Consider the following 22,400-nt stretch of genomic DNA (forward strand, 5'->3'; position numbering starts at 1 on the left):
CAATTTTGGTTTCCTCGGTGTGTATGCCCAGCAGTGGGAATGCTGGGTCATATGGAAGTTCTATTTCCAGTTTTTTAAGGAATCTCCACACTGTTCTCCATAGTGGCTGTACTAGTTTGTATTCCCACCAACAGTGTAAGAGGGTTCCCTTTTCTCCACACCATCTCCAGCATTTATTGCTTGTAGACTTTTGGATAGCAGCCATTCTGACTGGCGTGAAATGGTACCTCATTGTGGCTTTGATTTGCATTTCTCTGATGATGAGTGATGTTGAGCATCTTTTCATGTGTTTGTTAGCCATCTGTATGTCTCCTTTGGAGAAATGTCTGTTTAGTTCTTTGGCCCATTTTTTCATTGGGTCGTTTATTTTTCTGGAATTGAGCTGCAGGAGTTGCTTGTATATTTTTGAGATTAATTCTTTGTCAGTTGCTTCATTTGCTATTATTTTCTCCCATTCTGAAGGCTGTCTTTTCACCTGGCTTATAGTTTCCTTTGTTGTGCAGAAACTTTTAACCCATTTGTTTATTTTTGCTTTTATTTCCAATATTCTGGGAGGTGGGTCATAGAGGATCCTGCTGTGATTTATGTCGGAGAGTGTTTTGCCTATCTTCTCCTCTAGGAGTTTCATAGTTTCTGGTCTTATGTTTAGATCTTTAATCCATTTTGAGTTTATTTTTTGTGTATGGTGTTAGAAAGTGTTCTAGTTTCATTCTTTTACGAGTGGTTGACCAGTTTTCCCAGCACCACTTGTTAAAGAGATTGTCTTTTCTCCATTGTATATTCTTGCCTCCTTTGTCAAAGATAATATGTCCATCAGTTCAGTTTAGTCACTCAGTCGTGTCCGACTCTTTGCGACCCCATGAATCGCAGCACGCCAGGCCTCCCTGTCCATCACAAACTTCCAGAGTTCACTCAGACTCACGTCCATCGAGTCAGTGATGCCATCCAGCCATCTCATCCTTTGTCATCCCCTTCTCCTCTTGCCCCCAATCCCTCCCAGCATCAGAGTCTTTTCCAATGAGTCAGCTCTTTGCATGAGGTGGCCAAAGTACTGGAGTTTCAGCTTCAGCATCGTTCCCTCCAAAGAAATCCCAGGGCTGATCTCCTTCAGAATGGACTGGTTGGATCTCCTTGCAGTCCAAGGGACTCTCAAGAGTCTTCTCCAACACCACAGTTCAAAAGCCTCAATTCTTCGGCACTCAGCCTTCTTCACATAGGTGCGTGGATTTATCTCTGGGCTTTCTATTTTGTTCCATTGATCTATATTTCTGTCTTTGTGCCAATACCAAACTGTCTTGATGACTGTGGCTTTGTAGTAGAGCCTGAAGTCAGGCAGATTGATTCCTCCAGTTCCATTCTTCTTTCTCAAGATTGCTTTGGCTATTTGAGGTTTTTTGTATTTCCATACAAATTATGAAATTATTTGTTCTAGCTCTGTGAAGAATACCATTGGTAGTTTTGTAGGGATTGCATTGAATCTATAGATTGCTTTGGGAAGTACACTCATTTTCACTATATTGATTCTTCCAATCCATGAACACGGTATATTTCTCCATCTATTAGTGTCCTGTTTGATTTCTTTCACCAGTGTTTTATAGTTTTCTATGTATAGGTCTTTAGTTCTTTTGGTAGATATATTCCTAAGTATTTTATTATTTTCATTGCAATGGTGAATGGAATTGTTTCCTTAATTTCTCTTTCTGTTTTCTCATATTATTGTATAGGAATGCAAGGGATTTCTGTGTGTTGATATTATATACTGCAATTTTACTATATTCATTGATTAGCTCTAGTAATTTTCTGGTGGAGTCTTTAGGGTTTTCTATGTAGAGGATCATGTCATCTGCAAACAGTGAGAGTTTTACTTCTTCTTTTCCAATCTGGATTCCTTTTATTTCTTTTTCTGCTCTGATTGCTGTGGCCAAAACTTCCAAAACTATGTTGAATAGTAGTGGTGAAAGTGGGCACCCTTGTCTTGTTCCTGACTTTAGGGGAAATGCTTTCAATTTTTCACCATTGAGGATAATGTTTGCTGTGGGTTTGTCATATATAGCTTTTATTATGTTGAGGTATATTCCTTCTATTCCTGCTTTCTGGAGAGTTTTTATCATAAATGGATGTTGAATTTTGTCAAAGGCTTTCTCTGCATCTATTGAGATAATCATATGGCTTTTATTTTTCAATTTATTAATGTGGTATATTACATTGATTGATTTGCAGATATTGAATAATCCTCACATCCCTGGGATAAAGCCCACTTTGTCATGATGTATGATCTTTTTAATGTGTTGTTGGATTCTGATTGCTAGAATTTTCTTAGGGATTTTTGCATCTATGTTCATCAGTGATATTGGCCTGTAGTTTTCTTTTTTCTGTGGCATCTTTGTCAGGTTTTGGTATTAGGTATTTGGTATTAGGGTGATGGTGGCCTCATAGAATGAGTTTGGAAGTTTACCTTCCTCTGCAATTTTCTGGAAGAGTTTGAGTAGGATAGGTGTTCGCTCTTCTCTAAATTTTTGGTAGAATTCAGCTGTGAAGCCACCTGGACCTGGGCTTTTGTTTGCTGGAAGATTTCTGATTACAGTTTCAATTTCCGTGCTTGTGATGGGTTTGTTAAGATTTTCTATTTCTTCCTGGTTCAGTTTTGGAAAGTTGTACTTTTCTAAGAATTTGTCCATTTCTTCCAAGTTGTCCGTTTTATTGGCATATAATTGCTGATAGTGGTCTCTTGTGATTCTTTGTATTTCTGTGTTGTCTGTTGTGATCTCTCCATTTTCATTTCTAATTTTATTGATTTGATTTTTCTCCCTTTGTTTCTTGATGAGTCTGGCTAATGGTTTGTCAATTTTATTTATCCTCTCAAAGAACCAGTTTTTGGCTTTGTTGGTTTTTGCTATGGTCTCTTTTGTTTCTTTTGCATTTATTTCTGCCCTAATTTTAAAGATTTCTTTCCTTCTACTAACCCTGGGGTTCTTCATTTCTTCCTTTTCTAGTTGCTTTAGGTGTAGAGTTAGGTTATGTATTTGACTTTTTTCTTGTTTCTTGAGGTATGCCTGTTAAATGTTTTTTAAACCCATCCTTCCTTTTTAGACTCAATGCTCTGATTTAGCCTCTAGTCAACTTTCTTTCAGTAATTAATAAATTTTGGATGCACTGGATCTTCACTGCTGTGTGTAAGCTTTCTCTAGTTGCCATAAACAGGGGCTACTTTCTAGCTTTGGTGTCCAGGCTTCTCATTGCAGCGGCTTCTCTTGTTGTAGAACACGGGCTCTAGGTGTTCAGGCTTCAGTTATTGTGACCCACAGGCTTAGTTGCTCTGAGGCATGTGGTATCTTCCATGAGCAGGGATCGAACTCGTGTCCCCAGCATTGCAAGGCAGATTCTTTAACCCCTGGAGCACCAGGGAAGCCCTCTAGTCAATTCTCACTTAATAATTGACTCTTAATTGTTGTGCATGCCTCTGGTCTTGTTCTTCTCCAAACCATCCACAGGATGGTCTTTCAGCACCAAAGCGTGATCATATGTCCTGCTCAGAATTCTTCTCTGTGTCAGAGTAAAGTCTATATTTGATGTGTTGCTTCTACAACTTGTGCCCAGGAAGACATATGCTTCTGTCCAAGCTTAGTGCTTTCTTGAACATTTCCATTTCCAGTGGTCTTCTTTCCATAATCTGTTTTGGATCTGGAAGTGGTGGCTCAGAATCATTCCAATAATGTGTGGTCTTTAGTGTTTGTGAGGTGAATTTGGACTTTAGGACTCCTTGTCATTTCTTTGATTTGTGCCCAGTTCTCAGTCAAGTGTAAATATATACAGTATTCTTGCCTGGAGAATTCCATGGACAGAGGAGCCTGGTGGGCTTTAATCCATGGGGTTGCAAAGAGTCAGGCACAATTGAAGTGACTTAGCATAGCACAATACATATATATATATATATATATATATATATATATATATATATGTAGGAATTCCCTGGTAGCTGAGTTGGTAAAGAACCTGCATGCAGTGCAGGAAACCTGGGTTCGATCCCTGAGTCAGGAAGATCCCCTAGAGAAGGAAATGGCAACCCACTCCAGTGTTCTTGCCTGGAGAATGCTATGGACAGAGAAGCCTGGCAGGCTCCAGTCTGTGGTGTCGCAAGAGTTAGACATGACTTAGTGACTAAACCACCACCATATATTTAAATTTTATTTTTAACTGGATAATTACTTCACAGTATGTTTTCTGCCACACATCAGCATGAATCAGCCATAGGTATACATATGTCACCTCCCTCTTGAACCCCTCTCCCATCTCTCTCCCTATCCCACCCCTCTAGGTTGTCATAGAGCACCCACCAGCTTTGGGTTCCCTGTGACATACAGCAAATTCCCACTGGCTATCCATTTTACACATGGTAACATATATGTTTCAATGCTACTGTCTCAAATCATCCCACCTTCTTCCTCCCCAACTTTCCAAAAGTCTGTTCTCTATGTCAGCATCTCTATCAACCTTAGATAGGTTCATCAGTATCATCTTTCAAGATTTTATATATATGCATTAATATGTGATATTTGTCTTTCTCTCTCTGATTTACTTCACTCTATAATAGGCTTTAGGTTCATCTACCTCATTAGAACCAACTCAAAAAGCTGTAGAAATACAGCGAGTAATATTCCATTGTGTATCTGTACCACAACTTCTTTATCTTTTCATCTGTCAATGGACATCTTTGTTGCTTCCATGTCCTAGCTATTGTACGTAGTGATACGTGTGTCTTTTTCAATTATGGTTTCCTCAAGGTAAATGCCCAGTAGTGGGATTGCTGGGTCATATGGTAGGTTTACTCCTAGTGTTTTAGGAAATCGCCATACTGTTCTCCATATTTAAAAAAAAAAAAAACTTATTTAGGCTACACTGGGTCTTAGTTGTGGCATACAGGATCTTCAATCCTCACTGTGGCACACAGGATACTTTTTAGTTGGGGCAATGCAGGATCTTTTAATTGCATTATATGGAATCTTTAGTTGTGGCACGTGAGATCTATTCCTTCAACCAGGGATCGAACCCAGTCCCCTTGTATTGGGAGTGCAGCGTCTTAGCCACCGGACCACTAAGGAAGTCCCAGAAAATGTTTATTATTATTTCTTAATTATTTATGCCTTTGACTTACAATATAGCCATGGTGACAACAGAGGTATCCTGTGCTGTCTCCAGTGCCAAATCCTTAGACTCCAGCCTGATTCTGAAGGGTGATCTTAACATTCTGGAGCAGATTTCTTCCAGAGCATAATTGTTTGGAGGTTTTATTGACTAACAATTAGACTTGCTTACTATCTCTTCTGCTGTTGCTTTGGCTTTGCTTATGAAAAGCTGAATTGGAAATTTGGCCTATAGCCTGGCAGCCTGGTGGATGGTTAGAGCCTACTCCAGAATACTTGTGTAATGAAGCACACACACTGCTATATCTGCAGTAGGGTCACATCGATGACAAGTTGTAATCCTGAGATTTGCTCTGAAAAGTGTTGGCGGCAAACATAAATATGCATAATGTGTTTGTAGCACTTTGCATTTCTGACTCAGACAAGAAATACACGGCTTGAAAAACGAGAGACCAGACTCCTGCTTTGCTGAGGGATAAAATGAAATCTAGAAAGAACTATGATGGTGAATTCCTAAAATTACATATCAAGTGGGTGCCAGAAAGAGAAGGAGCACACTACTCTTGTAACCAGGGAGGACAGCACCCCTCTTTCCCTTCCCCTGTCTTTTTTTTTTTTTTAATATTTATTTGGCTGCACTGGATCTATGTTTCAGCACATGGCATTGTTGATCTTCATTGTGGCATGCAGGATCTTTTTTAGTTGTGGCACGTGGAATCTAGTTCCCGGACCAGGAATGGAAACATGGAGTGTTATCCACTGGGCCACCAGGGAACCTCCTCCCTTCCCTCATCTTGATCTTTGTCAAACCTTGCCTCCATATTTTGCTTCTTTCACCTCTCCATCAAACAATTTCCCTTATCAGTACATCTGCCACCAAAGACCAGGTTTTAAAAAAGGAAAAGATAAAGGAGATGCCAAAAACTGTACTAGAGAATTAATTTACAGGTAAAATCTTTTTACAGGGAACTTCCAATTAAATGGAATACATTTTTTAGGGAATTCCCTGCTGGTTCAGTGGTTGACTCCAGGCTTTTGCTGCCGAGGGCCCACATTCAATCCGTGGTCAGGGAATTAAGATTCTGCAAGCCTTGCAGTATGCCCCCCACCCCCTGAAAAGGAATACTTTGTTTCAATCAGTTTTTACTCAAATTTTGTTGACTCAATTATTTCTTGAAGTAAGTGGACTTGGAAAACTTTTATAATCAAAGTGTTCATTGTGTGCTAATAGCTTTGTTTTAATGGCATCTGAATGTGTGTGTGTGTGTGTGTGAAACACTTTGTCTCTTTTATTCTGAGATGTCCTGATATTCTTTAAATATTCCTTTCTCCACTTGTAGCAACTTAACCTCGAATAGGTTCTTATTTGAAAATTCAAAATATACTTTCTTTTTGGACTAGAATAATACCTTCCAGATTTTTCTCACATTTATTCCAAAGTTCTTCAATTTCCTTCCCTAAGCAACCTGTTACTATTTTTAAATGTCCTTCCAGATATATTTCATCCATATATAAACTTTACATTTATGTATATATATACATTTTTCTCTCCACTTAAAAATTTACAAGTGGTTGCTTAGTATTTTCTACGTATTCTGCACCTTGCTTTCTCTTGTGTTACATCTTAGAGAGATGTCATACCAGTGTATGTGATGGTGAATTTTGTGTGTCAACTTGACTAGGCTAGAGCATGCCCTGGTATTTGGAGATAGTATATTTCTCATTTGGGTTTCCTTTTCTGGCCCGTTTTTTTTTTTTTTTTCTATATTAATTTTTATTTATTATTATTATTTTTTTTACTTTACAATGTTGTATTGGTTTTGCCATACATAAACATGAATCCGCCACGGGTGTACATGTGTTTCCCCATCCTGAACCCCCCTCCCACCTCCCTCCCCATACCATCCCTCTGGGTCATCCCAGTGCACCAGCCCCAACCTTCCTGTATCCTGCATCGAACCTGGACTGGCGATTTGTTTCTTATATGATATTATACATGTTTTAATGCCATTCTCCCAAATCATCCCCCCCTCCCTCTCCCACAGAGTCCAAAAGACTGTTCTATACTTCTGTGTCTCTTTTGCTGTCTCGCTTTTTAAAACTTTTTACTTTGTACTGGAATATAGCCATTTAACAGAGGGCTTCCCTGATGGCTCAGTGGCAAAGAATCTGCCTGCAATGCAGGAGACTCAGGAGACGCTGATTCAATTCCTGGATCAGTGAGATCCCCTGGAGGAGGGCATGGCAACCGACTCCAATATTCTTGCCTGGAGAATCCCATGGACAGAGGAGCCTGGCGGGCTACAGGGGTTGCAAAGAGTCAAACATGACTGAAGTGACTGAGCATGCATGCATAGCCGTTTGACAATGCTGTGATGGTTTCAGGTGAACAGTGAAGGGACTCAGCCATGCATAAACGCGTGTACCTGGTCTCGAGACTCCCCTCCCATCCAGGCTGCCACACAACATTGGGCACTCTGGCCCATTGTTAAAAACATATGTATTTATTTGGCTGTGCTGGGTCTTGGTTGTGGCACTCAGGATCTTTGTTGCATTATGCAGATCTTTTTGGGGGGCTCCAGCGCAGCAGTTGCGATGCGTGGGCTCTGGAGCACGCAGTCCTGGTAGTTGCAGCTTACCAATTTAGTTGCTCCATGGCATGTGGGATCTTAGTTCCCCGACCAGGCATCGAACCTATGTCCCCTGCATTGCAAGGCAGATTTTTAACCAGTGGACCACCAGGGAAGTCCCTCGCTCATTTATTGAGTGACCACAAAAGTTGCTGGTTTTGAGTGGAGTCCAGAAAAAAGGATGACTCTGCAGAAGGACCAGGCTGCTGTAGAAGCTGCCCTGTCTCCCGTCATATGACCCATGAGATCCAGTGGTGCTTGAGGTAGGTCAGTGGCAGATAGGGATGCTGTTTGGAGCCTTTGGCAGCCGCTACAGGTGAGGCAAAGAAAAGTAGTTATTCACATTCTCTGTAGATAGTTACTCTCCTTTGGAGAAACCACACATGGCCTGCTACTGGGTCTTCACAGAGGCTGAATGCTTGGGCCATGAAATTACCATGCTCCCTGAGCTGTCCATCATGAACTGGGTGTTATCTGACCCACCAACCCATAAAATCAGACGTGGACAGGAACACTTCATCATCAGGTTGACGTGGAATATGTGTGATAGGGCCTAAGCAAGCTCTGAAGGCACAGGCAAGTTACATGCTCACAGAATTCACACGGTCTTACGATGCTCTTACCACTCTGAAACACCTGGTTTGATGGAACAATAGAATGGCCTTTGGAAGATTCAGTTACAGCACCAGTTAGGTGATAGTACCTTGCAGGGCCAGGGTGAGATTCTCCAGAATACTGTGTATTCTCTGAATTAGCATCTAGTGTATGGTATATAGACTTTATATTGCAGTATTTAAATATTGTTAATTTTACATGATCGTGTTTAAGTATTGTGCCATCAAGGTGAGTAAACATCCTCAAGGAATCACTATCTCTTATGGGGAAGGAATGAGTGCGGTTTTGGTTGCATACAGTCAAAGCTCAGCTCTTCATAATCCATATACTTGTATCATATTTGGCGGGATCATGATCTTGGTATTATCTTTATTTAGAGAGAAAGTGTAGTTTAAGGAGATGCATAGTGCCAAGTTGATAAGGGGTAGGCTTGTGATTTCTGCTTTATTGACTATGCCAAAGCCTTTGACTATGTGGATCACAATAAACTGTGGAAAATTCTGAAAGATGGGAATACCAGACCACCTGACCTACCTCTTGAGAAACCTGTATGCAGGTCAGGAAGCAACAGTTAGAACTGGACATGGAACAACAGACTAGTTCCAAATAGGAAAAGGAGTACGGCAAGGCTGTATATTGTCACCCTGCTTATTTAACTTATATGCAGAGTACATCATGAGAAACGCTGGGCTCGAAGAAGCACAAGCTGGAATCAAGATTGCCGGGAGAAATATCAATAACCTCAGATATGCAGATGACACTACCCTTATAGCAGAAAATGAACAGGAACTAAAGAGCCTCTTGATGAAAGTGAAAGAGGAGAGTGAAAAAGTTGGCTTAAAACTCAACATTCAGAAAACGAAGATCATGGCATCTGGTCCCATCACTTCATGGGAAATAGATGGGGAAACAGTGGAAACAGTGTCAGACTTTACTTTTTTGGGCTCCAAAATCACTGCAGTTGGTGATTGCAGCCATGAAATTAAAAGACGCTTACTCCTGGGAAGGAAAGTTATGACCAACCTAGATAGCATATTGAAAAGCAGAGACATTACTTTGCCAACAAAGGTCCATCTAGTCAAGGCTATGGTTTTTCCAGTGGTCATGTATGGATGTGAGAGTTGGACTGTGAAGAAAGGTGAGCACTGAAGAATTGATGCTTTTGAACTGTGGTGTTGGAGAAGACTCTTGAGAGTCCCTTGGACTGCAAGGAGATCCAATCAGTCCATTCGAAAGGAGATCAGTCCTGGGTGTTCTTTGGAAGGACTGATGCTAAGGCTGAAACTCCAGTACTTTGGCCACCTCATGTGAAGAGTTGACTCACTGGAAAAGACCCTGATGCTGGGAGGGATTGGAGGCAGGAGGAGAAGGGGACGACAGAGGATGAGATGGCTGGATGGCATCACCTACTTGATGAACATGAGCTTGAGTGAACTCCGAGAGTTGGTGATGGACAGGAAGGCCTGGTGTGCTGCAATTCATGGGGTCGCAAAGAGTTGGACACGACTGAGCGACTGAACTGAAGTGAACTGAGGCTTGTGATACTTAATTTTATGTGTCAATTGACTGCGGTATGGATATTTGGTTAAACACTATTATAGGTATGTCTGTGGGGGTGTTTCTGGATGAGATTAACACATGAAATAGTAGACTGAGTAAAGCAGATTGCCCTCTCCAATGTGGGTGGGCCTCATCCAATCAGTTGAAGGCCCAGACAGAACAAAATGTAAGGGAGAATTCACTTTCTCTACCTGCCTTCGAACTGGGACATAGGTCTCCTGCTGCCTTTGGACTCAGTAGGGACTAGAACTTGTACCATCAGCTCTTCTGATTCTCTGGCCCTTGGACTCAGACTAGAATTAATTATACCATCAGTTTTCCTGGGCCTCTGGATGACTGACTGCTGATTTTGGGACTTCTCAGCCTCCATGATCATGTGAACCAATTTCTTGTAGCAAATCTATGTGTTGGTTCCCTTTCTCTGGAGAACACAGACTGATACAGTGTATACAGAAATCTTAATTCTTTTCAGTGACTAGATTATATTCCAAATGATGAATGTGCCATCTTTTATTCCTCCTCATTGGTACATAATTAGGTGCTTTCCAGTTTTCCAGTCTTTTTCTAAGTCCACCAATGTATCAGTAACTATCTGTACATATACATCTTTTTTTTCCTTTTCTTTTTTTTTGACCTGGCCCATGTGGCATATGAGATCTTGATTATCTGACTAGGGATCGAACCTGTGTCCCTGCAGTGGAGGTGCAGTGTCTTAACCACTGGACCGCCAGAGATGTCCCAACACAGATATATTTTTGTGCACATATGCTTCTAGTCCTGAAGACCAAGGAATGTGATTTGTGAATCTTACGGATTACAAATATGTATTTGTCCAGTGCATGTTTTGTCTGATATCACATGCCTTAGAATGCAATTTCTCAAAAGGAAAACTCTGTAATGTGTATGTGCTATAAATGTCAGGCATGTTGTGGTTCCTTAACACATATTTTAAAACAATAATAGTTTGCAGAATAGCCAGTAAATTCATGTGACATAATTAGCTAAATACCAGTAGGGGTATTTTCTTTAAGTGGGTCTCTTGAACCGCAGATTCAGAGAGCGTGCTCTCCATAAGTCGAAGGATGTTGGCTGTTCTTTACAGGAAGCCCAGAGAGTCCTTCAGGCTTCTTCTTATAACAAACACCCACTCGAACTACGATTTTGGAATCATTTCCATTGCAAATCCCCTCTTTCCACACCCCTTTAAAAGGCAGCTGCAATATTTGGCATGTAACCAGGGCCTGCTGCACCAACAATTCTCTAAATTTTATTTATATTTCATGCACAGTATGTTCAAACTCTCACTTTCCCAGGTGCCAGATGCTGGTTTGGACACACTCCAGTGGAAAGTGCTTTCCTGTAAAATAATAAAAGGAAAATGCTGAACAAACCACCTCTTTATACAGACTTGCACCTAGTATACCAGAGTTAAGTACTGTAATAATGACTTCACTATTTCCCCCAATTTGCAATCCCCCGAATTCCCTCCTCACCTCCCTCCACAACAAATACTTTGTCTCTAGGCATCAATAAGATGCTATGGTCCTCTTACATCTCTTCAGCGTTCACTTGAAAGCATCAGGGTATAGGAGTCTGTCTTACATGCTTTGGATCGCACCTGATGCAACCCATCCACAGGCATTTCAACTATATGATTTGGATGAGAAAAGAAAACATTTTAACCCACTTCCAGAATTTTAAAAAGATATCTAATAAATTAATGTCTGTTATGTTAATGGCTTTTATATGTTTTCACTAAAAAGTGATGCTTTCCATGTGTTGGTAATAATATTGTCTCTGCAGTCACACAGAATTTTGCCAGGACTCTCAGAATGAACTCGGAATTCGCCTTTGTCATAGGGTTCTTGCCTGCCTAAAGGCAATCCTCAACCCAAAGAGCCTACTTATGAAATGAGCAGCAGTGTTAGGTGGATACTGAGAAAGTGGCTATCATTCAAGAGATTCCCAGTCCACCCGTGGTGTCTACCTCCGCCTCTTTCACCAGTTTCTGTGGTAACATTTCACTGAGCTGAGAACCAGTACAATTCCTTGTACTATTCCAGAAAAACTGGGAACCTTAGGCATGAAAATTTATGTTTGTGCCAAAAAGCTTGTGGTTATATTATGAGGTTTAAATGAACTCTTGTAAAGCGGGTTATGATTTGTGTGTGTGTGTGTGTGTGTGTGTGTGTGGAAAGCAGCTATAAAATACAAATATTCTGCTTGGTTGCTGGTATCCCGTTGTCTTTTCTTGCTCTTTCCACTAGATGGCGGTGGATGCCCAAGAAATAACTTGCAAAGGGCTGGTGGAGGGCGGTGAGAGGGGTGTTCTTTTCTTTCACTGGGTTGTTGGTAGCTGAGCTGGCACGCTCTTGTTCCTCTGTTGCGAGTGGGCATGGTATTTTTCTTTTTTCGTGTATGTGTTGGGGGGAGGCCGGAAGACTTGCCACAGACCACCTGTTTAATCCAGGTTCAGTTTAAGCATAGGGCAGCATCTCGCCAGCTGGCAAAAAAAAAAAAAAGAAAAATCCATAGAATTTCTCTCAACTATCAACAGACTTGGGTAGAAGCTATGGAACCGTTTCAGGAGAGCAGCCAGCATCGATTTAGAGATGCTTCGGCATCTGTTGCCTATATTTGTGGAGATGGAAGAGAGCAACTCGCTGGTGAGGAATGACCGCGGCGACTGCGATCAACCCACAAGTACTTATAGATTCCCTCCCATGTGCCCATCACCGGATCAGAAGCTACACAAAAAACATAAGAGGTGGCGTCCTTCCGGCCTCTTGTGGTAGAGAACACAAAACACACAGAGAGATCAGCAAGACCTAGCCGGACCAAGTTATCATTGTGTGAAGACGGTTAAGTCCTACAAGTATTATGAGATCAGTGGGGGTACAAACGGCCAACGGGATAGCCTGTGGGTAGAGAGAGTGCAGGGAAGAAGAACAAGGAGGGATAAGAGAACTCGGGTGGGAATCGCTGGAGAATTCCGGAGAGAATTTGGAATTAGGGAGCGAAGAGGAAATGGGAGGGAGGGGAGAGGCCAAGCCCGGCCCTGCGCGGACTGCAGCTTCGGAAAGGCTGGCTCAGCGGCCCCTTCTGCTTTCTTCATTTAGGTCCCAGGCATTTCCGACAGACCGGAGAGTCTCGGGTCAGCCTTCTCGCCGGGGCTATCTCGGGAGCACTTCGGCCACGCGGCGGGAGAAACCGCGCACTCCCGCAGCGAGGGCTCGGGAGGCAAGCTCGGCTACAAAGGGGGCGTGGCGTGGCGAAGGGGCGTGGCGTGGGCGTGGCGGGTGGGCGTGGCTCGCCTCCCGCCTGTGCCCGCCGACGCCGCCGCAGCTGCCGCCTCCGCCCGCCGCGCGGACCGAGGGAGCGGTGTCGCCGCCGCCTGCCCGCCCGGGTGCCCGCGAGCCCGGGCTGCGGTGGGCCAGGATGTCGGGATTCCTGGAGGAGCTGCTGGGCGAGAAGCTAGTGACTGGCGGCGGCGAGGAGGTGGACGTGCACTCGCTGGCCGCCCGCGGCATCTCGCTGCTCGGGCTCTACTTCGGCTGCAGCCTGAGCGCCCCCTGCGCGCAGCTCAGCGCCAGCCTGGCCGCCTTCTACGGCCGCCTGCGGGGGGACGCAGCGGCCGGGCCGGGGCCGGGGCCGGGGGCCGGGGCGTCGGCGGAGCCCGAGCCGCGGCGCCGCCTGGAGATCGTCTTCGTGTCCTCGGATCAGGACCAGCGGCAGTGGCAGGACTTCGTGCGGGACATGCCGTGGCTGGCGCTACCCTACAAGGAAAAGCACAGGAAGGTGAGCGGCGCCGGCCTCGCCGCGCGTTCCCGGGAGCCGGTCCTCACGGCCCCCGGCGCCCCCGCTGCCCCCTCCTATAGTGCACGCGCTTCCCCTCCTGCTCCTCAGCGTCCCCTGCCTCTGCCCGCCCCGCGTCCCGGAACCCTGCCGGCTCGGGGTTCCCGCGGCGGCAACTCGGTGTCGATGCCAGGCCGCGCCCGCTGGGGAAGTTTGAAACCCCTCGGCCCCCGGGACCCTGACTCACGTCCTGGGGAATCGAGGGCCGGGTCCCCCCATGTTGGGAGCCTCCCGTAGCGGGTGGCTGCGGTCGGGGGCGGTTCCGACTCGGTGACCCCCAGCCCCGGGCAGAGGCGCGGGGAGGGGGCCCCTTCCTTCCCTCAGCTCTCGACTCCCCGCGGCTACCTGTGGTGGGGGGGAGGGCGCCGGCCCCCTACCCATAATGCCCGAACCAGGAAGTTTTCTCTCTTTACGAGAGAAATCTGCTTTCCTGAGGCTACCTCCTGCTGTGGCCGAAGGCGGGTCCCACGGCGCCCTGGGGTGGGGGTGTCGGGCGCTGACCGTGGCTTTGGGCGAGAAGGGAGCTTGGTCGTCTCCCCTTGTCCTCCCTTCGCTCCCCCTTTTCCCTCCCTCTGACTAAACTAGAGGCCATCAGGGAGCCTTTCATTGTCTGGCTGTCCAGCCAGCCATCCCCCCTGATACCTCCCGGGCACTGGACCAGACCCGTCCATGTGGCTGTTAGTGGCTTGGTTGGTGGGCCACTGGTGTCTTGGCATCGAATTAAACGCTGAACCGATTCCTTAAGTGTAGACTGACCAGAAGAATGAGGATGGGGGAAATTTACACTCCTCTGTCAACTTCTCATTCCCTCCTCTCCCCCGGGTTTGCTGCTGAAATTATCTTGGATTTTTGAGTGTGTCTGTTGGATGAAGATGTCTGTTTTAATAAAACGAATTCAGGAAATTTTGCCATGAATCGAAACAGAAAAAGTTTTGGAGCGCTCTTGCTTAATTAGTATGCCTGCTGCAACGTGTGAATCCAGCCGGGTTCTTTCCTGAGGAGAATCTCTGTTTATGGAGTGGACAGAAGGGTTCTGCTGGGGGCGTTTAGATTCCACTCTGGAGGATGGTAAGGGCATGCCATGTGTTTCTTTAATGCCTATAGAATCTTGTTGAGAAGCATGATTTAGATTTAGTGAGAGTAAAAGGCTTATACTGTGGCCCCAAATGTCTCAAGTAAATCATCCACAGAAGCAATGTAAGGTACAGACTTGGTATTCAAAGTATGAAACACAGTTTAACAAATAGAGTTTGTAAATTTAGCATTGGAAAAACATGGACTCACAAACCACACAGAGGCAACACTTCGCGTTTTAACCACTTTTTAGATGATCTTGCCCATATTTGACTTATCTGCTTGGTACAGGGCAGGGATATGAATAGCCAGTCCTTTTTTGCTCTAAAACATGGGAATCCTTTGTTTTCCTTGGTGGTAGTTTTTATGATCCTTTTGGGGAGGGGTAATGTCCAGAAAGTGATTTATCAAGAAATATTTTCATTATTATGGCCTATTTCTATTGTAGACCAAAGTCTGTGTAAAGTACTGTCCTTATTGGGCAATACAAATGATTTCTAGCTTTTGCAAATACACAATGATGGTAAAATGTTACAGACTTAGGGTCTATTGTTGTTTTCCCCCGTAAGTGATGGAAATAAATTTTCTGGATAGTAAAATAAGGAGCAAATTGAGATGTTTTGCAAATGCCTAAACCTTTTTTTTTTTTCCAAAAAGAATATTTAACGTGACAAAAGACCCTGATGCGGGAAAGATTGAAGGTGGGAGGAGAAGGGGATGACAGAGGATGACAGGAGGCTTGGCATGCTGCAGTCCAAGGGGTCGCAAAGAGTTGGACACAACTGGACGACTGAAGAATAACAACAGCAACAACAAGCCATGCCTGCTTCACTGTGTCTGATCAAGTCCTTTTGCACACACACAGACAAAGTGGTTTGTGACCCCAGCCTGGGCCTGTTCATTTCGCCAAGATGAGGGTCTCGATGAGACAGGGCAGACCCTGATTTGAAAATGCACTTCAGTTTGCTGGCACATGCCCTCGCCATGGTGTGTTAGCATCTTACCAATTTATTTTTTGCTCAGAGTTTTTCTGACTCACATTCTATAGTTCACTTTGTTCTCTAAAACAAGTCGCGTTTTTGAGAAGGTAGTTTCTGCCCCTGGATATTCGTGAATAGGCAACTTAAGATTTGATCCTAGAAACATTCTTTTTCATGGTGACATACCAGGTAAAAAAGCTCTATCCAGCTGGGTTTCTTATGGAAAACATACTCTTGGAAATTATAACAGCTGTGTACTTACTTTGGAAGAAATTATTCTCTCCCTTGAAACCAAAGAGATGTAAAAACATTCCTTTTCTGTAACTTCGAGTTTTTGTCTCTCTTGTTTGAAATCGGGGTGCTGAGAAATCTGTGTGCTTGTGATGCCAATTCTGCGATAATAGTGAAAAACCCAGGGCACCTCCAGTTCAGGGTGCTGACTCAGTGGACACTTACCTTCTTGTTGATGGACCCTGTCCCTGTTGTTTCACCCAACGATAAAAATAGCATTAAAGGTAAGGATTTTGTTTTTACATTGAAGGGAAACCAAAGTTCCAGATTACTAATTTTTTTCAAGTCCTCATTAACATTTATTCTTAAAACCATTCGTATACTTCCCATTGGGATAACAAAGGATATGGTTCTAATTAGTTATTGGCTGGCATTTCTCTAAAGAAAATTGAAAAATTATGGTGGGGAAAGAAAATGCCGTGTGGTATTTTTTCTTCTTTTATTAATTTCCCCCTTATTTAGTAAGAAAGTCCAGGGATAACCGTATATGTTAAAACTGCATTTTGCCTGGCTTCTCTCACCTTGATTGAAACTGTGAGAGAACACCAGCTAATAGGATTCCTGCATCTTTGGAAAAAAAAAAAAATTCTTTATGGAACATTGTCCTGTTTCTGCTTGCTTTCGTGGTCATTGCAAAGGTAATTGAAGCTTCATTTTTTGGCTTCCAAGCACACATATAAATAGCTGTGTAGAAATCATTAGATGACAATAGAACTTTGAGTGCTTTCGTAAGAGCTATGTTGTCAGGAAACATAATCCTAAAGTTAAGGCAGTTAGATTTGTTTTAATAAGTAGGTTTGTTTTTTGTTTTGTTAATAGACATTTTGCAGATTTCTGGAGAGAAAATGTGATAAATAGTTGGAAAGTGGTGAAGATTTGGACTTTGGGGATTTGATCTACCTCTTTGCATGTGTGCTAAGTCGTGTCCGGCTCTTTGTGACCCCATGGACTGTAACCCGCCAGCCTCCTCTGTCCATGGGATTTCCCAGGCAAGAATACTGGAGTGCCATTTCCTTCTCCAGGGGATCATCCCAACCCTCCCGACCCAGGGATGGAACCCAAGTCTCAGGGATGAAACCTGAGTCTCCTACATTGGCAGGTGGATTCTTTACCACTGAGCCACCAGAGAAGCCCATTTATGCCTGGGCTGAATGCCTGATGGAAGATCGGGTTGTGCGCCCTGACATGAAAAGAGGCAGTACCACTAGTCTTGCTCTGGACAGGTTTGATGGGCCCTGGCTTGGTCCTAGAACTTCCTACCCCGCAGAAAGTGGACAAGAAAGTTGGAGCAGGGGTTCTGGCCTAGCATCTCTGGTCTACCCTCTTCAGCCAGGGCAAGTGGTATCTTCCTGTATCCTGTGTCGGTTGTTTGCTCTGGGTGATTGTGGTTCAGACTGAGTCAGAGACTTGGCTTAGGAGTCACCTCAATCCCTTGGCTCTTAGGATGGGCCAAGATTTGGTACCATTCCTGACAGTCTTACAGCTCCATCTCTCCGAACTCTTCCTCCCTCTAATCAAATACCCTAAGCCACCAAGAGAATGATTTCTGCAACACCGACACACCGCTCTGCAGGTGACAAAAGATGGTAGAAAGGCACGTCTGTGAACACTGGACTTTTCTGCCTTCCTCATAAGAAGCCTGGACCAGCCAGGACAGCTCCCTCTGTTGACTGTGTTTCCAGGATCCATCTCATAAAAGACAACAGTCTGATTAAAGTAATAGGAGCACTTTGCCTCGAGAGGCTTTTTCCTCATTCCATTATTTGTAAAGAATTTTTTAGTCTTGTTTTTCTACTCTGCATAACGAAGCTGTCTAGTGTAGTGGATGAAAATACAGACTCTTGTCCATCTGCCTGAGTTTAGATCCTTCCTCTGCCATTCATTAGCTGTGTGACCTTGTGCAAGTTACTCTACCTCTCTGTGCTTCAAGTTCCTTACCTGTAAAATGAAGATGACAACAGGACCCGCCCTACAGGCTTATTGTAAAGATTATACAAGATAACATACACGTGCCTGATGTATAGTGCGTGCTCAGTAAGTGCTAGCAATTGTTATTTGTTAATGGCCGTGAACTTTTTAGTCATTCATTTTCTACGTGAGCCTTAGGTATATATCATATTACACACTCACAAAACTGTGACGAGGTGTGTTTCTAACTTTTCAAATAAATGACTTTTATAAGCATACAAGGATCCGATCAAGAATCACTCTCGAAGAGATTACAATCGAGGAGAAAGATATAGAAAAATGGAAAAAAAAGCAAACAAATGTTAGAAACAACATCCCTGAAAGTACTGATTGTGCTGATATTTACTGAGCTTCGTACTTGTATTTGCCAGTGAAACTTGAGACAGCCAGGCAGGGAAGCCAGGCATGATAAAGGATAAGAGCTTTCAGATGATGGGGCACCCTTCTTGAGAGAGATTAATTACGCACTTGGATGGTCGTTTTTGTGGTTTGCCAAAGCCATTAGGTGTGTCTTCTGCGGATCCTGGCTGCTCAAATCTGGGTGGCATGGGGGTGGCAGGATTACTGCTCTTTCACGTGGGAAATGGATGGTGCCCGGTCCCCGGAGCTGTAGAAACCTCACCCCCTACGTTGGAGCCGCCTCCCTTCCCAGCTCTGGAATGTTGTAGGATAGGTTTGTTCAGACCTGTCGCCATTTGGGGTTTAGTACTCATCTTTTAGTTAGTGGCTCAGGCCTGACCCGCTGGCTGTCCACAGCTCTTGCTGATCGATTCCTCTTCTGATACAGGTTGGGAGGGAACCAGAGCACAGAGGAAAGCAGTGGGTTTTGGGGTTAGGGTCATTGATTTCATTTACTCATTTCTTTCCCCCCCATCCCACCCCCTTTTTATCACTATGCCTTGTGGTTTGAGGCCTTGTTTTAATATCTGAGCAAATTGGAGAAAGAAGGCTTTGTATTGTATACAGCTGGGGTGGGGGGTGAGCAAGTCCCTCAGTCAGGGGGGCGGGCGGGGAGGGCTGTGGAAGGGGAGGTTCTTCTTTATTTCCTATGAGGACCTGGGGCCCCAGGGCTGGCCCCATTCTGAACTAGTCTGGGCCCCTTACTGTTGATCTTGTTTCGGGGGGAAACGGAGAGGAGGCTTGGCATAGGATGCGTTCTTTCTTCACGTTCTGAATTCCCAACGGTGCTCAGTGTTAACCACCAGGGTGCTTAGGTTTCTGTATTTCATTAACTTACCATTATGCTTATTCAAAGGCACTCAAAGAAAATGGCTTTGAGTTTAGAATCTTTCTGCTGATCCTGACTTTGACGAAGCTCTTGCATACTGTTCCTTTACATCTTGCCATTTAAAAAGTGACTAAGAGTTTTTGAGTCTCAGGAGTCATCCTTGATTCTCCTGCACTGCTCCCATCAAAAAAGGCTCCTAGCCTTGTTGCTTCGGTCTGCTTAACAGCTCTCAGCTCCGACCCCTTCTTTCCTTCCCTTGCTTCAGTTCACTTTTCACACGGACCACAGCAGCCTCCTCCATGGGCTCTTTGCTTCCAGTGCGACCGCTGATTCTCAAGACTAGAACTTCTCAAACTGTCTATAGTCAAGTATTAGTTTGCTTTTGTTAATTTCCAATCAGTTCACACACACACACGTGGCCCTATTATACATAACTCCTGTACAGCTTGAACCACATACAGCTCCTCACTGAGTTGACAGCACATGGATTGGTCTCTGTCCTATTCAACAAGATGAGACTATTGATCACAGGCTTATATGTTGCTGGACTGTCGAGCTGCTATAAACCATTCTAGGTTCACACTCTCCACTGCTGTACCTGCCCTGTCGTGAACCAGTCACAAAGAACTGATGGATAAGCACTGGGCTACAGACCCTTCTTGAGCCCAGTGCTGCTCTTGACTGTTTCCAGAATGGAAAGAGAAGTTCAAAAACACAACTCTGATTTTGTCATTCTGCTGAAGAATTCTTCAGTAGTTCTTCATAGCCTCTGGGGTCAAGTCCAAGCTCTGGAGCATGGTCCCCAACTCTTCTCCTGCCTCATCTCCCACCTGGGTAATATCTTCTCCCACCTGGCTGAGTTTGGATCTCTCTAAAATCAGCCCTGGTTTCCTTGCTCGAAGAACTTTTCCTGTGTCTTTCCTCTCTAGGTGGGATGGTTTTGTGAGCATCCGTAGATGGAGTACATGGTTAACAATTAGCCTCGTGTGTGTGTGTGTTTTGGTCTTTTTTATTTGACTCTAAAGCTGCTTTCGTTCAAAAATTTATTTATTTATTTCTGGCTGCACGGGCTGCACATAGGCTTTCTCTAGTTGTGGCAAGCAGGGGCTACTGCTCTGCTGAGGTGTGTGGACTTCTCATTACGGTGGCTTCTCTTGTGGCGGAGCACAGGCTCTAAGTGCACGGGCTTCAGTAGTTACAGTTCGTGGGCTCTAGAGCATGGGCTCCGGAGAAGGCAATGGCACCCCACTCCAGTACTCTTGCCTGGAAAATCCCATGGACGGAGGAGCCTAGTAGGCTGCAGTCCGTGGGGTCGCTAGATTCGGACATGACTGAGCGACTTCATTTTCACTTTTCACTTTCATGCATTGGAGAAGGCAATGGCAACCCACTCCAGTGTTCTTGCCTGGAGAATCCCAGGGACGGGGAAGCCTGGTGGGCTGGCATCTATGGGGTCACACAGAGTCGGACACGACTGAAGCAACTTAGCAGCACCAGCAGCAGAGCATGGGCTCAGTAGTTATGGCCCACAGGCTCAGTTGCCCCATCGCATGTGGAATCTTCTCGGACTAGGGATCAAACCCATGTCCCCTGCACTGGCCACTGAACCCCCAAGGAAGTCCAACTGTAAGCTTCTTGAAGACAGAAACCAATCAAAGGGGAAGATGATCAGTGTTTTGGTTCTGAGGATTGAATAATATGGTCATAGAAAGTAATAATATGGTCACATGCAACTTTGAGATTGGTAACTTGAAAACAGTATTTTCCACATTGTGTGAGTTGAATGTGCACTTTCACTAGTACTTAGCTTGATTTTAACATTTAATATTAGAGTTAGGCCCTGACTGGATTGTATAATTGTATATACCCACAGTATGTGGGTGTTTTTGTTTGTTTCTTAATGAATGCTTTCAAGAGCACTTCTACAAGCAAGTAGATGTGTAACTCCATTGCCCTATAATTCTGTGCTCAAAAATAGAAAAAGACTAGCCTCTCCTTTTTTGAGATGTCTTCCCAGGTGGCACAGTGGTAAAGAATCTGCCTGCCAAAGCAGGAGAAGCGGGTTCAATCCCTGGGTTGGAAAGATCCCCTGGAGTAGGAAATGGCAACTTACTCCAGTATTCTTGACTGAAAAATCCCATGGGCAGAGGAGCCTAGTGGGCTACAGTCCATGGGGTCACAAAGAGCTGTACACAACTGAGCATGCATGCATGCACAAAAATCTCAGTCTGTTAAAATAGTCTCCTGTCTGCAGGCCTATCCTTCCATGTTTTTATATTTCCTAAATAATTTGTGTTTCTCTGGCGTCTTTCTTCCAAGGAACTCAAACTACATGTGTATTATTTTTACAGCAACTAGTCATCAGTAGGTATTAAGCATTTTAGTTTTTCAAAGTATATTTGAGTTGGAGCATTGATGCAAAGAGAACCGATTATTATTAATAGATCAGGGTCACAGTGTTGAGGATGAAAGCGCACAGCTGAACTCTCTTAAATTCAACTCGGTCCTTTCTGTTCAAGAAATTGGATCTTAAAAAGTGTGTACATCAAACATTCTCCAGGGAAGAGGAGGGAGCCTAAACTGCTCTTTCAACACATCACTTTCCGAGTGGATTCACTCTAGATATGCATGATGGACTCTGAAATAAGATAGAGGTGGTTTAACCACTTAAAACGTTTGCTATTGCCAGGAAGACAGGAGAGTAAGAACTCTTTTTCTGTTGCTGCCTTTCCATGGTGGTGGTTTCTAAGGGCCTTTTAATGATCTGGCTTTTTTTAGATCAGCCAGTGAAGTGCCCCCAACTCCCCTTCATCCTATGCAAAGCCTTGGGGCTGCTTTCGTGCTTTTGTTCAGAGACAAAATTGAACTTCAGGTATCCTGCAGAGATCCTAGGACTAAATCAGTCCTCCCTTTTATGAGGTTTTTCAGAAACTGTGGTTCTAACTTCTAGTGAAATCTCAAACATGTGCTTTCTGCTTTATGACAAGTAAGAAGTATAGTAATTGAAAGTTGCTTGAGTGCTGTTACTCTGGAGTGAAAGCCTGTAATGGAAACTTTT

At 44.2% G+C, this 22,400-nt stretch overlaps 1 protein-coding gene across 1 annotated transcript in view; it reads left to right on the forward strand.

Annotated features, from left to right (window-relative positions):
• Nucleotides 1–13,285: 13,285 nt before the first annotated feature.
• NXN (nucleoredoxin) overlaps nt 13,286–22,400 on the forward strand; it is a 163,900-nt gene continuing 154,785 nt past the window's right edge. Inside the window, exon 1 of the mRNA XM_027517371.1 lies at nt 13,286–13,744. Coding sequence (XP_027373172.1) covers nt 13,385–13,744 — 360 coding nt within the window. The 5' untranslated portion in view covers nt 13,286–13,384. The remainder of the gene's footprint in view (nt 13,745–22,400) is intronic.

The sequence above is a fragment of the Bos indicus x Bos taurus genome, chromosome 19 (genome assembly GCF_003369695.1).
Source record: "Bos indicus x Bos taurus breed Angus x Brahman F1 hybrid chromosome 19, Bos_hybrid_MaternalHap_v2.0, whole genome shotgun sequence".
Taxonomy (NCBI): domain Eukaryota; kingdom Metazoa; phylum Chordata; class Mammalia; order Artiodactyla; family Bovidae; genus Bos; species Bos indicus x Bos taurus.